Source organism: Mandrillus leucophaeus, unplaced genomic scaffold (genome assembly GCF_000951045.1).
Source record: "Mandrillus leucophaeus isolate KB7577 unplaced genomic scaffold, Mleu.le_1.0 Scaffold655, whole genome shotgun sequence".
NCBI classification, from domain to species: Eukaryota; Metazoa; Chordata; class Mammalia; order Primates; family Cercopithecidae; genus Mandrillus; species Mandrillus leucophaeus.
The window spans coordinates 594,309-612,071 of NW_012107086.1; the positions used below are offsets into that span (position 1 = coordinate 594,309).

General features: G+C 44.3%; 1 protein-coding gene across 4 annotated transcripts in view; it reads right to left on the minus strand.

The window, feature by feature from the left end:
• ZNF124 (zinc finger protein 124) overlaps window positions 1-17,094 on the minus strand; it is a 23,896-nt gene extending 6,802 nt beyond the window's left edge. For 3 of the 4 annotated variants that reach the window (XM_012001233.1, XM_012001230.1, XM_012001232.1), the window contains exon 1: window positions 16,926-17,094. In XM_012001233.1, the coding sequence (XP_011856623.1) occupies window positions 16,926-16,955 (30 nt within the window). In that variant the 5' untranslated portion in view covers window positions 16,956-17,094. The remainder of the gene's footprint in view (window positions 1-16,925) is intronic. The other variant, XM_012001231.1, reaches the window with a different exon arrangement.
• Window positions 17,095-17,763: the final 669 nt, after the last annotated feature.

The following is a 17,763-nucleotide window of genomic DNA, read 5'->3' on the forward strand; positions in this document are numbered from 1 at the left end:
TTTTAGTAGAGACGGGGTTTCACCGTGTTCGCCAGGATGGTCTCGATCTCCTGACCTCGTGATCCACCCGCCTCGGCCTCCCAAAGTGCTGGGATTACAGGCTTGAGCCACCGCGCCCAGCAAGACTGACAAATTCTAATATATTAAAATTAGGGGAATTAAAAGGCAAAAAACAGTAAAATAAAAATCTGCAATACATGCAATATAAAATAAATTAGTGTGCACAGTAAAAATGAATGAAAACATGATTTAAAAATGGGGAAAAAATAAGCAAAAGATACATAACAAGATAAAAGACCATTTATGGAAAGAGATCCATTTTCTTGGTAATAAGAGAGCCAAATAGTATGGCATATAGACAATAGTTCACATTCTTTAGAAGAATGAAAATTAGACAATCTCAAGTGGTGATCACCACACCAAATAAACATGCAGAAATGAAGGCCAAGGCAGTGGATAGACTCCATTGCTATTTCCAGTAATTTGAACTTTATCACAATCTACAGTCCAGTAATTTTTCTCTAATGTCCAGAAAATTTATTGTGCCTTATCGGGGTTTATATTCGGCATTCTTAAGGAAAAGCAATTCCAACCATGAATTTCTCATCTAACCAAAATAAGCTTCATTAGCGAAGGAGAAATAAGATCATTTGCAGACAAGCAGCTACTAAGATAACTTGTTACCACTAGCTCTTCCTTACAAGAGGTCTTAAAGGGAGTGCTAACTATGGAAAGACCATTACCAGCCACCACAAAAACACACTTAAGTACATCGACTAGTGACACTATAAAACAACCATACAAACAAGTCTGCATAATAACTAGCCAATGACACAATAACAAGATCAAATCCACTCATATAAATAGCCAGGAGTTCCAGACCAGCTTGGACAATATAGTGAGACATTGTCTCTACGAAACAATAAAAAAATTAGCCGGGCCTGTTAGCACATGCCCATAGTCCCAGTTACTCGTGAGGCTGAGGTGGGATGACTGCTTGAGCCCAGGAGGCAGAGGCTGCAGTGAGCCGAGATCGTGCCACTGCACTCCAGCCTGGGCAGAACAAGACACTGCCTCAAAAAAAAAAAAAAAAAAAGTGAAAACAAAACAAAACAAAACAAAAAAACCAGATGCTGGTAAGGTTGTAGAGAAAAGGGAATGCTCATACACTGCTGGTGGGAATTCAGTTCACTCATTTTGGAAAGCACTGTGGCGATTTCTCAAAGAAATTAAAACAGAACTCTCACCAACCCAGCAATCCCACTTACTGAGTATATATCCAAAGAAACAGAAATCATTCTACCGTAAAGAAATGCGCATGCATAGGTTCACGGCAGCATTGTTCACAAATGTGTATACACCATATTCTCTTTGTCCAGTCCACTGTTCATGGTCATCTACGTTGATTCCATGTATTTACTATTGTGTACATGTGCTCCCGAACCTAAAATAAACATTTACAAAACAAGCAGAATGCATAGACAAGAAGAGTAAAACACATATAAAAGAAATCTGTGTCTTAAATCTTCCGTAAAAAGTCTCTAAGGGCACACCAGCAAGTTGGATAACACTGATGAGGTGAACAAATGTCTAGAAATACACAGTGTACCAAGACTGAATCATGAAGAATTAGGAAATCTAAACAGATTCACAGTTATATGACATTGATGTAGTAATCAGAACCCCTAAATTATAAAAACCCAAGACCAAATTGTTTTACTGACAACATCTATTGAACATTAAAAAAATTAATACCTGGGCGCGGTGGCTCACGCCTGTAATCCCAGCACTTTGGGAGGCTAACATGAGGCAGATCATGAGGTCAGGAGATCAAGACCATCCTGGTTAACATGGTGAAACCCCGTCTCTACTAAAAAGGCAAAAAAAAATTTGCTGGGCCTGGTGGCAGGTGCCTGTAGTCCCAGCTACTCGGGTGGCTGAGGCAGGAGAATGGCGTGAACCTGGGAGACAGAGGTTGCAGTGAGCCGAAATTGCGCCACTGCACTGCAGCCTGGGCGACAGAGCAAGACTCCATCTCAAAAAAGTTAAAAAAAAAATTAACACCAAGCCTCCTCAAACTCTTCCCAAAAAAATGAAGAGAAAGCAACACTTCTAAACTCAGTCTATAAGGCCAAAAAATTACACTTACACTAAAGATGGACAAAGACACTACAAAAGCTACAGATGTAACTAAAAAATACAGTTATATGAAGTACAGTTATAACTACTAACTCAGAACTCTTCACTTAAGTACTAACGCAGAAATCCTCATTTAAGTACTTAACGCAGAAATCCTCACTTAAGTACTAACCATACTTAGCATCATAGTAAAAGGATTATGCACCAAAACCAAGTGAGATTTATTCTTAAAATAAAATGGTTCAATATATGAAAAATCAATCAGTGTAATACATAACATTAGCAAAGTGACTGAAATATCATAACTATTGCAACTGATGCAGGAAAAGTATTTGGCAAATTGTTAAGACCCATTCATGATACAAACACAATAAACGAGGACTAAAAGGAAACTACAATATGAAAAACCAGCACTAACATCACCATCAATGCTGAAATGTGGAAACGAACAAGCAAAAAACCCTTTTCTCCCAAGATGAGGAAAGAGCTATAGAGAACACCTGCTTTTATCACCCCCATTCAACACAGTATTGGAAATCCGGGGTACAGTGATCGGGCAAGGTTGTTGTACAGATTTAGCATTAATGTGCCAAATGCAGGCAACAGAAAATAGCACAGACTTATCCACTCTAACAAATTCTTCATCCTGCAAGAAACAAACTGATGTTTTGGTTAATTTTTGTAATTCACCAATTTATGTATCACACTTTTGTGTGTGGAAATGTATTCACTTTTTGTAACCATAAAGGAAGAGAGATTTTTCCTATTTCTCTTCCCTAGTAGGATTCCTGGTTAAAAGCCCTAGAATTTCATTTGAAATTACCCAAAAGAAGAGACCTCAGAAAATTACTACATATGCTCAGGGGAATGAAAATAACATATATCAAAAAAACTCTTCTAAACATTGGCTTAGGCAAAGAATTCATGACCAAGACTCAAAAGCAAATTCACAAAAACAAAAATAAACAAATGGCACCTAATTAAATTAAAAAGCTTCTGCACAGCAAAAGAAATCATCAGCTGGGTAAACAGACAACCTACAGAGTGGGAGAAAATCTTCACAGACTCTGCATCCTACAAAGGACTAATAACCAGAACTTACAAAAAACTCAAACAAATAAAAATTCCATCAAAAAAGTAGGCAAAGGGCCGGGCGCGGTGGCTCACGCCTGTAACCCCAGCACTTTGGGAGGCCGAGGCGGGTGGATCACAAGGTCAGGAGATCGAGACCATCCTGGCCAACACGGTGAAACCCCGACTCTATTAAAAATACAAAAGTTAGCTGGGCGTGGTAGTGGGTGCCTGTAATCCCAGCTATTTGGGAGGCTGAGCCAGGAGAATGGCTTGAACCCGGGAGGTGGAGGTTATAGTGAGCCAAGGTCATGAACTCCAGCCTGGCAGAGGAAGACTCTGTCTCAAAAAAAAAAAAAAAAAGTAGGCAAAGGACATGAATAGACAATTCTCAAAAGAAGGTATACAAATGGCCAATAAATATGAAAAAAAATGCTCAATATCACTAATTATCAGGGAAACGCAAATTAAAACCACAATGAGATACCACCTTACTCCTGTAAGAACGGCTATAATCATAAAATAAAAAATAATAGATGCCAGGATGCTGGTGTGGATGTGGTGAAAAGGAAAATCCTCTACACTGCTGATGGGAGTGTAAACTAGTACAACTGCTATGGAAAACAGTATGAAGATTCCTTAAAGAACTAAAAGTAGAACTACCATTCAATCCAGCAATCCCACTCCTGGGTATGTACCCAAAGGAAAAGAAGTCATTATATGAAAATAACATGCCTGGGCGCAGTGGCTCACGCCTGTAATCCCAGCACCTTGGGAGGCTGAAGCAGGTGGAAGACCTGAGGTCAGGAGTTCGATACCAGACTGGCCAACATGGCAAAATCCTGTCTCTACTAAAAATACAAAAAAAAACAAAAATTAGCCGGGCGTGGTGGTGCATGCCTGTAGTCCCAGCTACTGGTAGGCTGAGGCATGAGAATCCCTTGAACCCACGTGACGGAAGGTTGTAGTGAGCTGAGATGGTGCCACTGCACTACAGCCTGGGTGACAGAGTGAGACTCCGTCTCAATTTAAAAAAAAAAGAGAAGGCAAGAAAAAAACACTTGCACACACATGTTTATAGCAGCACAATTTGCAACTGCAAAAATATGGAACAAACCTAAAATGCCCATCAACCAATGAGTGGATCAAGAAAATGTGGTGGAATACTACTCAGCCATAAAAAGGAATGAAATAATGGGCTGCAGCAACTTGGATGGAGTTGGAGGCCATTATTCTAAGTGAAGTAACTCAGGAATGGAAAACCAATTATTCTATGTTCTCATAAGGGGGAGCTAAGCTATGAGGATACAAAGGCATAAGAATGATCCAATGGACCTTGGTGATTTGGAGGCAAGGGTGGGAGGGGGTGAGGGACAAAAGATTACATACTGGGTACAGCATACACTGATCAGGTGACAGGACCAAAATCTCAGAAATCCCCACTAAAGAGCTTATCCTTGTAACCAAAAACCACCTGCTACCCCAAATTTATTGATATAACATTAAAAAAATTTTTCTAATTTAAAAAACTATATATATACAAAGTGGATTTAAAATATTGACATATGCGTATATAAAATACCTACATACAAATGTAGATATTTTAAATCCACTTCTTTCTTTGCCTCTTTGTAAATATTTTATCTTTAAAGCTCTATTGATGAAATACATTTCACGTTTACCTAAGGCACCAATAAATGAACAAATCTTTGCAAGAGGACAGCCCAGGAAGAAGCAGTGCTAACTGGAACACAGGCATGTTTGACTCACATATCAAGAAAGACCATGTCTAAAACAGGAGATTCTCTGGTCCTGTTCTCCTCGGAGACTAGGTACTCAAGGACCGCCTTCCCAGTGCACTGCGCTGCGGCCCACTGTGTGCCTAAGGTGCAGTTTGCTTGGCAGGTTTTTGTGTCATGTTCCCGGGTATCAGTGGAACCCGCCCCCGATAATTCAATGTGAGTCCTTTTCTGTTTTCCCTAAGTGTTGGCTGGTCTGAGAAATAAAGGGAAAGAATACAAAAGACAGAAATTTTAAAGCTGGGTGTCCGGGGGAGACATCACATGTTGGCAGGTTCTGTGATGCCCGCAAGCCGCAAAACCAGCAAGTTTTTATTAATGATTTTCAAAGGGGAGGGAGTGCGCAAATAGGGTGTGGGTCACACAGATCACATGCTTCGCAAGGGAATAAAATATCACAAGGCAAATGGAGGCAGGTTAAGATCACAGGACTGGGACAAAATTAAAAATGCTAATGAAGTTTCATGTCCCACTGGGCACGCATTGTCATTGAGAACATATTATCAGGAGACAGGGCTTGAGAGCAGACAACCAGTCTGACCAAAATTTATTAGGTGGGAATTTCCTTGTCCTAATAGGCCTGGGAGCACTATGGGAAACCCGGGCTTATTTCATCCCTTATCTGAACCATAAAAGACAGACGTTCCCAGAGCGGCCATTTTAGAGACCTTCCCCTAGGAACGCATTCTCTTTCTCAGGGCTGTTCCTTGCTGAGAAAAAGAATTCAGCAGTATTTCTCCTATTTGCTTTTGAAAGAAGAGAAATATAGCTCTGTTCCGCACGGCTCTCAGGCAGCCAGACCTAATGGTTATATCACTTGTTCCCTGAACATCGATTGCTGTTATCCTGTTCTTTTTTCAAGGTGCCCAGATTTCCTATTGTGTAAACAATTTGTGCAGTTAATGCAATCATCACAGGGTCCTGAGGCGACATACATCCTCAGCTTACGAAGATGATGGGATTAAGAGATTAAAGACAGGCACAGGAAATCACAAGAATATTGATTGGGGAAGTGATAAGTGTCCATGAAATCTTCACTTTATGTTCAGACACTGCAGTAAAGACAGGCACTAAGAAATTATAAAAGTATTAATTTGGGGAACTAATAAATGTCCATGAAATCTTCACAATTTACGTTCTTCTGCCATGGCTTCAGCTGGTCCCTCCGTTTCAGGTCCCTGACTTCCTGCAACACTGGGAAGAAATTTTCTTGTTCTTTAAAGATTGTTTTTCTCCCTTCACAAGTGTGAAAGAATTCAGAGGGCAGGAATCATTTCTGTCTTTCCCTTAAAATACCAGCACTGGATTGGATGACACCAGTGTCTGTCCCAGGAATAAAAACTGGGGTTGAGCCTGTATGCCCAGCTCCAGTGATAATGCACACCTGGAAAGAGTGAAACAGGAGACTGAAAGAGGTGAGGAACAACACACAAAGTCAAAGAGGAAGTAACTGAAGGCTTTGTGCAGGAGCTGAGGAAGCGGGATTCTTCTTGACCACAGGGATCCAGAAGACCCGCATCTCCTTTCTGCACACCCCGCCTGTCACCCCGCTTTCCTGCCTCCACTTGACTTGAAACTGGCTGAAGACTGCACAGGAATACATCTTCCCCACACCCCATTCCACGTGAAAAACCCTAAGTGCCTGTGGGTTTCCCGGCACAGCTGCCCACACTCATACTGGCTGCTGATTGGCTGGGGACTCGTACCCCGCCCACACTCATACTGGCTGCTGATTGGCTGGGGACTCGTACCCTGCCCACACCCATACTGGCTGCTGATTGGCTGGGGACTGGTACCCTGCCCACACCCATACTGGCTGCTGATTGGCTGGGGACTCGTACCCCGCCCACACTCATACTGGCTGCTGATTGGCTGGGGTACCCTGCCCACACCCATACTGGCTGCTGATTGGCTGGGGACTGGTACCCTGCCCACACCCATACTGGCTGCTGATTGGATGGGGATTCCTCACCCTTTGCTTCCTTCCCTTCTGCCATCACCTGGGGGCTGGTCCCTGGCTTAGGATGCACCAGTTAACCCACAATGACCGGGAAGGAAGGAGGGAATTTCACATTTTCTTGTTCCAGAATCACTTTAATGCTTAATGCTTCCAAATTTGTTTTCTGTCCCAGAAAAAAAAATTTTATATATGTGTGTGTGTGTATATATATATACACACACACACATATATACACACACATATATAATTTTAAAAATTATATATGTGTATATATATACACACATAATTTTAAATATATATTTTTACATTTTTTTTACATATATATATTTGGGTCTCAGAGAAAAAGGGATTTTTTTTGTTTGGTTTTATAAAATGGGCTGTGGAGTTTTTAAATGCTATAGGCCCGCCCCATTTGAGGCAGCTAGTTAAGGGGAGGGGGTGTCCCACCAGCTTGGGGTGCCTCCCCCAACTCCAGGGACTCCCTTTCTCTCTGGCTCCTCCCCCTTTTCTAAGTGAAATTAAAATGCTGTAACATTTTGGAACCTCAGTTTCTTCGTGTTTTTTGTGGGGTAGGTTTGAGGCTCCAGGCCATTTGTTTTGTTTTTTTTTTTACCTTGTGGATAAAATAAGATGAGGGAGAAAGGAAAAGGGAGGAAACTTGTCTCCCACCTTCAGCTTCTTGAAAATGGGCCCCTGTGGAATAAATCTGCCAGTTTTTATTTAAAAAGAAACAAAAAAACAAAAAACACAAAAAACAGGTTGAGGAGAGACACTCGAATTGTCCTAAGATATGAGCTTCTTAAATGAAGGGCACAGCAGCTCCAGGACCTCCAGATGACCCCCTGTGAGGCTCCACTCCCACCACTCACCTGTCCTTGGAGATGACTCATGGTCTGGCTTCCCTGGATGCTGCAGGGTCATGGCCACTGTGGGCTCCTGGGACATCACCAGGCAGTTCTGAAGCCCAGGACCATGAAAAGACAGAAGGGTGGCTGAGGCCACATCACCGCTGTAGTTTCCAAAAACAACCCTCAACCCAAAGACATTCTGATAAAGTATCTGCACTTAGGGAAGATAAAACGAGGAGAGGCAACTAGATCATTTACAGTGCAAGAGTGGGAGATGATTCTCTGCTTCCCCCGCATGTGCAATGCTCACAACCAAAAAGCAAATCTTAAAAAGTAACATCTACTATTTAGTGAAAAAATAATAAACAATTAAAACTATGTCTGTGTTTGAAATGTATAATAAAGGACAAATAGTGGATAATGTTGTGAATTAATGAAGTCTAACTCAAATGCAACTCTTGTAAATTACTCACAAGAAAATTCAGGTTTAACCAACCACAAACCTCCAATTAATCTCTGCAAATATCTATGGAATAGTCCAAATAAGAGGACTACATAACTGCAACCAATCAGCTACTCTGTAAAAGCCTTCCCATCAGGCCCCTCTGGTGAATCCTCAACTCACAAACCATGGCCAGGTGCTCCCCAATGTATGAATCACTGTTTGTTCAAATAAACTCTTGAAAATGGAAAGGTGCTGTGTTTAATTTTTGACAGGAGAAAGGAGGGACTGAGAATCCCAGGAACCACAAGCTCCTCCCACACATGAACACCCCTCCCCAGCAAGCAGGGACTCTCCCCTGATGACCCTTCTGTTATCCTTGCAGGATGCCCGGGTCCCCACTGCAGACCCAGTCCCCGCCCTACAGCCAGGGGATACTGAGGCCAGGCTGCACCAGCAAGCAGGAGGGGCTGCAGACTCCGGAGCTGACTGCAGGGTGGCCTGGGTCCTGCCACAGCCGTTTCTAGCAGGTTTTACCCACACCTCGCCCACTTCTTGGGAGGCCTGGCTCTGCCCATTCCTGGCTTCTGGGGTATCCTAAATTTCTTCCTAGGGCTCTTCCAGTTCCTGCAAGTCACGAGGTGACAGAGACCACAGCAGAGTCACCTGGGGCTTCCCAGAGCCCAGGAAACAGCCACGGAGATCAGACCACAAGCTCAGCAGTGCGTAGGCACAAAGACAGCGGCCCAGGCAGATTGCCTCCTCTCTGACTGTGCAGCTGACTAGACAGTTCCCAACTCAGTGCCCCTGACTGTACAGGACTCCCGGCCCTGCCCCCTCCATCTGTGAGTGACAGGGGATGCTACCAACCATGTGACTAAATCAGGTCTGAACCCCAGGTTTTTGGCTACAGCTCTACTCAGGCAGGGCTTCCACCTGAGAGCTGGGGGAAGGGCCCCAGCCAGGGGACATTCGCCTGTAAGCCAGACTTGGCCTTGGCTTTCCACAGTGGGCCCTGCGTCTTCCTGCAGTCCTTAAACTCTTCCTGCTTCTTCCTCCTGAACACAGGATCCCACGTGTGCACAGGGAAGCACAGACTCAGTGACCAACAGAGCCATCCTGACCTAAGGGAAGGATGGTTGCCCGGACCAGGCTTTTAATTTGGGAGGAGGCTGCTGGCCCATAGCCAAGGCTTCCTCAAACCCCATTCCTCAACCTGCTCATATTGGGCCACAGAAATAAAAAATAAAAAGACACTGACAAAGAACTAAATTTATGAAATATATGGAAAAACTAGAATTATATGGCAGCAACAGCCTATACAGAAATTAAAAGAGAAGAAAAGCAAACGTTTAAACTGGCTCAGAAGAGGACTCTGCTTCACCCACAGTTCACAATGAAAACCCACATTTGGAAAGTTAAATATATTTCATGCTTGGAAGCCAGACTCTGACTTCAGTGGGGACTGTTCCCTGGTGATGAGGCACGGAGACCCTAGAGTTAACTCTGGGAGCTCAGCAAGCCCTCCTATCTATCAGGTTCTTATGTGAGAAAATAAAGCCCCAAAGAAAAGACTGACAAGTTTGACGGTTCTAAAATTAAGAACTGTCCATCAGCTTGTAGAACGAAGTGAAAACAAAATGCAACCTGGGAAAAAGTATTTACAGTCTTTACAAACGAATATGGATTAGTGTTTGGAGTGTGTTTGACAAAAACACACACACACAAACGACAAAAGCAATAAACATGCAAACAGGTAAAATGTGAGAAAATGATGAAAAACTATTTCAAAGAAGATGAAAGACCACACACACACAAATGCTCAAAGCGAATGGTAACTAGCAAGAAGCAATATACAACCACACAGAAATAAACAAGAATAATTTTTTTTTAAAGACGAGGTATCTCCGTCACCCAGGATGGAGTGCAGTGGTTTCATTACAGCTCACTGCAACCTCAAACTCCTAGACTCCAGCAATCCTGCCTCAGCCACCCCAGTAGCTAGGCAGGTGCCGCCATGCCAACTCATGTTTATTTTTAATTTTTTTGTAGAGATGGGGGTCTTGCTACGTTGCCAGGCTGGTATCAGACTCCTGCCTCAGTCTCCCAAAGCACTGAGATTACAGGCATGAGCCACCACATCTGGCCTGAATAAATACTGAAAAGGAATAAAAGCACAGGCATGAATAGTCAAGCAGCAAATCTATACATTCCACTGGCAGTTCTTAGTAAATCTGAATGTATCCATCATCTACAACCCAGCAATTTTTTCCCAATAAGTAATACATTTATAAACTGTTAGCACTTGGGGACAAAACCAAGAATAACATCGTCACATTAAAAACAAACTTGAAACAACTCAAGTCCCGTAAGCAACGGAATGGGTGAGTAAACTGGTTGACCCCTCCACCCTCCAGGCAGCAGTATGTGTGCAACAGATTGAGGCAAAGAAACCACAAAAAGAAGCCACGAAGAATAACAAAAGAGGGCAGGCATGGTGGCTCACACCTGTAATCCCAGCACTTTGGGAAGCTAAGGCGGGCAGATCACCTGAGGTCAGGAGTTTAAGACCAGCCTGACCAACATGGTGAAACCCTGTCTCTACTAAAATACAAAAACTGGCAGGCGTGGTGGTGGGCACCTGTAATCTAAACTACTCAGGAGGCTGAGGCAGGTGAATTGCTTGAACCCAGGAGGTGGATCACACCACTGCACTCCAGCCTGGGTGACAGAGCAAGACTCCCTCTCAAAAAAAAAAGAAAAGAATGAAAAAAGAATCAGGACCGCGATCACCCCTGTGGGCAGAAGACAGGTGGGATCAGGGAGACACACCAGAACTGCCCAGGGCCTCTTTATTCCCCGGGTGGTGAGTCCATGACTCTTCACATTCTTATTATTTGAATTTAGCATAAAACAATTTATTTCAAGAATTATCTTTGCTTTTTCAGACCACATCTATTAACTTGGATTTTCAAATAAGAAAATACAAATCTTATATACTCACGTTCATAAGCGTAGGGCTCACCCTCACTGTGGGGAGGCAGCCCCGGTGGCTCACTCCTGGGCAGTGAATGAGGAAAACCTGAGCAGCCACAACATTCAATGCCGGGAGCTCCACACTCCTGACTGTCCCCTCCTCACAGGGTGAAAATGCTCCTTCCTCCAGGGTCTCAATTCTCACCACTGACCAGTCACTGGGAGTCAGTCTGAGGTTCTGACATGTGATGTCTTTTCTTCTGACACTAAATGTGTGAAGTTTGCTGAACACCAACCAATTCTCCAACACAACTGAACGTGCAACTCAATTCGGAACCACTGGGGTCGGCGCAGACTCCACATGTTTGGGGCTCAGTCCCACAACACTGCCCCCACTACAGATGCTCATCCCAAGCCCCAGGGCCATTTGTACTTCTGAGCCACTATGAACTACAGAATTTCATAACCCCCTCCTCAAGTTTAATAATTGGACAGAACTACTCACAGAACTCAGCAAATCACTTTATTTATATTTACAGTTTATTATAAAGGACACAACTCAGAAATAGTCAAAGGGGAAAAATGTATAGGTGAGCAAAAGAGGCAGGGAAAGGTAGGGTGGGTGGGGAACCCTGGTAAACAGCTGTGATTAAAGAAATCCGCTATCATTTCCATGTATCAAGAGCAGCTTACTGCAAAGAAACATCCTTTTCATCGTGACTTAGATGATGCTTCCTTTTTTACCTCTCACAAAGCCAGACACAAACTCCGCAAATTCTCTTTTTTTTTTTTGCTTCATAAACAATTAGATGAACATTTTTCTCCTCAGTAGTCAGAAAAAAATATCTGTTGGCGGGCGCAGTGGCTCACGCCTGTAATCCCAGCACTTTGGGAGGCCGAGGCGGGCGGATCACAAGGTCAGGAGATCGAGACCACGGTGAAACCCCGTCTCTACTAAAAATACAAAAAATTAGCCGGGCGAGGTGGCGGGCGCCTGTAGTCCCAGCTACTCGGGAGACTGAGGCAGGAGAATGGTGTGAACCCGGGAGGCGGAGCTTGCAGTGAGCCAAGATCGCGCCACTGCACTCCAGCCTGGGCGACAGAGCGAGACTCCGTCTCAAAAAAAAAAAAAAAAAAAAAAGAAAAAATATCTGTTATCCAAACTTTGCTTAACTTTCTCTCCTACCTCCAGGCCCCCCAAACTCTGACTCTTACTTAGCCTCAGTCAACATATAATCCCTCTTTACATCTTTCCTAAGAATAGGCTGACTTCGGGGTGAGACAGTCTCTGATCTAGGATCTGATTTTGCCACCTCCACCCTGCTCTCTCCCTCCCAACCCCTTTCTAATCATGTTCGCTCCTCCCTATGAGAGCAAGCTCTTTTCTGCCTGACCTTTGAGAGGCTTACAGATCTTATATTTGGTCCTTTTCCATATTGCAACATTCCTTTAGAATAAAGTTACTTTTAACCTAAATCTGAAATTATTTGATAAGTAATAAGTTAATAATGGTGTCAATAGGAGAAGGGAAGCTGGAGTTTGAGAGTGTGAGGAAGGAACCAGAAATATAGAATTTTACTGCAACAGTCCCGGGACAGTAACAATTATACCCTTAGAAAGGGCATCACAACCCTCCTCCTATCCCAAGAGCGGCCACATCTGCCTGTGGATCCTCAGCTCTCCAGGGCCTTGTAGCTTCTGTTAGTATAAACGGCTCCTTTCATGGCTGGTGTGAGCAGGACAGGCTCCCCAGGAAGAACGAACAGGCTCTTCCATAGCCTCCTCCTACAGCCTCGACTGGCCTTAGCTGTGAGTCACTAAGCTCATGTTTCTACTCCCCCAGTCAAGGTTATTCATTTTTTAAACCATAATAATAATTATATTTAATAATATTGTTATGTTAATATATCAATATGTATATGATGATTTAAAAACAATGATTATGATTTAAAAGCATTGTCATTATTCTTTATCATTATATTATTCTTGAGACAGGGTTTCAATATCACCCAGACTGGATTGCAGTGGTGCAATCATGGCTCACCACAACCTCAGCCTCCTGGACCCAAGCAATCCTCCCACCTCAGCCTTCCAAGTAGCTGGGACTACAGGCATGTGCCACCAAACGTGGCGTTTTTTCTATTTTTTGTAGAGACAGAATCTTGCTATGTTGCCTAGGCTGGTCTCAAACTCCTGGGCTCAAGTGATCCTCTTGCCTCAGCCTCCCAAAGGGGTGGCATTACAGGCATGAGTCACCACATCCAGCCCACATTTTATTTATATTTTATTTTATTTTTTCAGACGGAGTCTTTGTCTGTCACCCAGGCTGGAGTGCAGTGCCATGATCTCTGCTCACTGCAACCTCTGCCTTCCAGGTTCAAGTGATTCTCCTGCCTCCACCTCCCAAGTAGCTGGGACTACAGGTGTGCACCATCACACCCGGCTAATTTTTGTATTTTTAGGAGATACGGGGTTTTATCACGTTGGTCAGGCTGGTCTCCAACTCTTGACAAGTGATCCGCCCACCTCAGCCTCCCAAAGTGCTGGGATTACCGACGTGAGCCACCGCGCCCGGCCCCCACGTTGTTTTAAATGAAAAAATACTCAGTGTTTGAAGAGTCCAGCAAAATCACTCAAACTCAGTTTTTATGTTTGTTGAAAGGAATAAAATTGTAAGGCACTTACATTTTATACCTCAACAGGAAAAGCAGAAGTATTTATTTCATACAATAAACAAGTCACTTAATTATTTCCATGATAACAAATCATTTCATAAAGAAATTATTTCTATGTTAACACATCTAAAAATGCCAAGTCCCCACCCACAGATTTACCATTAAACTTGGACATCCAGGTAACAGGAAACAGAGTCATCCACTGTCACAAAATCTCCGCTGGGCACAAAGGTGGAACTGATGCTTTAGTGAGTGTTATTCACTAATTCACCTACTATACTTTCTTGTGAAAACGTGTTTTTCTGCAGCCACAATGGAAGACAGTGTCCCTATTTTTCCCTGGCAGCATTCCCAAAGCTAAGCCCTGGAATTGGGGTTGGAACGATCCCCTAGAAAAGAACAAATCTGTGACACTTACTGCACTCCCTCTGGGGAAGAAAAAAAGCATTTAAGAATTTTTAGCAAATGAAATATATCACTAGATATCTAATATTTTTCTGATATACACTTCTTTCTTGGCCTTTTGAAAATATTTTCTTATCTCTCAAGCTGTACTGATAAAATGTATTTTTCAATCAGTGAAAAACTGAAGTTAAAATAAGTGAACAAATATTTTCAAGGTGACAAACACAAGGAGTAGCAGTACTGACTGACACGGACATGGCTGACTCAAGGGTCAAGTCAGACCATCTCATCACCTGAATCCTCCCACCCCATCCTGCTCAGGGAAGTACTCAATGCCCACCCTCCCGCAAAAAGCTGCGCTGTGTCCCCACTGTGCCCCAAATGCATTTTGCTTTTTAGGTTCCTGCCTCACTGCGGTGGGTGGCGGGTGGGGGGGCGGGTGTTTCCTTGCACTTTGGAATAGCTGTTCTCCCTTCACAAGTATGAGAGAATTCAGAGGGCAGAAATTCTTTCTTCCATTAATACCAGTATCTGATTGCCTGACCAGCATTTTGTCTCTAAGGGGTGATAACAGGGGTGAGAGAAAAAAAAATCTAAGACCCACTGGATTAGCTTTTTAGAGGAAGAGTATAGAAGAGTATCCCAGGAGACTCCTCTCAGTTCCAGGGGATTCATGCCATCAAGCTGTTCCTCTGAGAGGCTCTACCCCTAAACCTCACCTTGTCTTCTGGGAGAAGAGGACCCAACGGCTGACATTCACTATTTATGACACTCCAAGAGACATGGCCAGTGTGGGCACATTAGGTCATCCTCAAACAGTTTTTGAACCCAGGACCCAGAAAAGACAGGACGGTGGCTGAGGACACATCGCCACGTGAAGGTTCCAAAGGGAAACCTCCATCCAAAGACGTTCTGGTAAAGTGTGTGTGCCTAGGGAAGACAAAAGGAGGAGAGGCACAAAGAATTTTTTCTAGTGGACTAGATCAGGTGATTATTCTCTGTTTTCATGTGAAATGCTCAGAAACAGCTCCTCACTGCTCAGTGAAAACATGATAAACCATTAAAAGACTGCATCTGGTTCAAATGCACAATAAAGAACAAATAGTTAAAAATGTTGTAAATTGCAGAGGGGAAGCTGGAGTTTGAGAGTATGAGGAAGAAACTGGAAATTTAGAATTTTACTCAAGTTCTAGAAGAGAGGCTGGGGAATACGGTCATGGATTTGAAACCCTGCTTGCCATACATTTGGAAAATGCAGGGGAAACCAGTACCCCTGTGGAAATAATTAAATAGGAAGAAATTAGACTCAAGTTATAGCAGGACAAGCTGCAGACAAACCTCAGACACCAAGTTAAAGAAGGAAGGGCTTTATTCCGACGGGAGCTTTGGCAAGACTCACCCAGCTCCCCAAGTGAGCAATTCCTGTCCCTTTTAAGGGCTTACAACTCTAAGGGGGTCCGCGTGAGAGGGTCGTGATTGATTGAGCAAGCAGGGGGTACGTGACTGGGGGCTGCATGCACCGGTAATCAGAACAAAACAGAACAGGACAGGGACTTTCACAACGCTTGTCCATACAATGTCTGGGATCTGTAGATAACATAACCGGTTAGGTCAGGGGTCGATCTTTAACCAGGCCCAGGGCGCCGCCCGGGCTGTCTGCCTGTGGATTTCATTTCTGCCTTTTAGTTTTTACTTCTTCTTTCTTTGGAGGCAGAAACTGGGCATAAGACAGTATGAGGGGTGGTCTCCTCCCTTAAAGTGACTACGGTGCCCTGAGTTCCTCACCGAGAAAACCTAAAGGAACTTCATGCCTCCGTTGTAAAGTAAGTCACTTGAAGGGAACCAAAACTTAACCAACTCCAAATCATCAATTTACCTCTGATTACATAACCGGGAACCATCCGCCTAAATAATCCGAATAACAGAACTACATAATTATAACCAATCAATTATTACATTGGGATCGCTTTGGGCTGGGCAGGGTAATCCCAGCACTTTGGGAGGCTGAGACCAGGAGTCCAAGACCAGCCTGGGCAACATAGAGAGACCCCCCCGCCCAACCCGCCCAATCATTAAAAGAAAAAATAAATTTGGTTTGCTTCCTTACACACTTTAGAAAAGCCTTTCCATCAAGACCGTCCGGTGGCCCACAAACCAAAAACCGTGGCTGGGTGCTCCCCTACTCATGAATCGCTGTTTGCTCAAACTCTGCAACGCTTTAATTAAACCTCAGTTTAATTTTCAACAGGATTAAAGAGGGACTGGAAACGCCAGTGGCCACAGATCCTCGCAGGCGCGAGCTCGCACCCCGCGCTGGGCCTCTCCCCTGAGGACCCTCGGGTCTCACTGCAGGATCCCGGGGAAACGGGGCTGCGGGTGCGGGGCTGGAGAGGCAGCGGATTCGGGCAGGACAGAAGTCGCCATGCAGAGACGGGACGGGAGCCCGGGGTGCCGCTGCCCGCCCAGCCCCGCCGGGCTCCAGAAAGGACCGAGGGCCGCGCCGCGCCAGCAGGGACCCGGGTCCTCCCTCGGAAGCCGACCGCTGGGAGCCCGGGGCCGGGCACCGCCACAGCCCCTTCCCTTCTCCAGACCCCCGGCGGCGCAACTCACCATTTCCCAGCTTCCGGGGTGTCCCGACATCCTCCCTGCGAATCCCCCAGTACACGCAGGTCACAGGAGGACCCAGGCTGCGGCACAGCCTCCTGAACCCCCAGGAGCGACGGAGAAGCGCCGGCTACTGACCGCGCCACGCACGTGCGGACACGGGAGACAAAGGCCGGGCAGACCCGGAAGCCGCCTCGGGCTTTCTAGCGGAGCGCCTGGTTAGGCAGTCCCCGCCCCGGTGCCCCTGATTGGGTAGGGTCTCAGGCCCCGCCCCCTGAGGCCCTGAGTGACAAGTGACACGCTCCCACGCGTGTCTGAATGAGGCAGCGTTTTGGCAACAGCACTTTTCCGGGAGGGCTTCCTCTCTGGGGCTGGGACCCAGCCTTGCCTAGGGGACATTCATTTATATACACTTAACCTTGTATACAACGTTACATTCGTTTGTGAATAATATATATGATATTTAAAATAGGAAACAATCTAATAATAATTCTTTTAACATTTCAGACTTATTAACCTTCACGGCCTCTGGTCTTCTGAGGAAGCAGTCCGAGGAGCCCGAGTTTTGAAAAGGGAAGCAATCCTCCAAAGCAGCAATTTCCACAGAAATCACATGCGAGCCACAGGTGTCATTTAAAAATTTCTAGTAGCAAAAGAAAAGAGGAATAAACAGGCAAAATTGATTGTAATACTTTAACTCAATATATACAAAATATTATAATTTAAATATATAATCAATATAATATTAATGAAGGATTTTTAGTCGTTCTTTGTTTTTTGGTACTAAAGCTTTCAAAGTCACTCTGCGTTTTAAACTTCCAGCACGTACCAATTCAGACCAGCC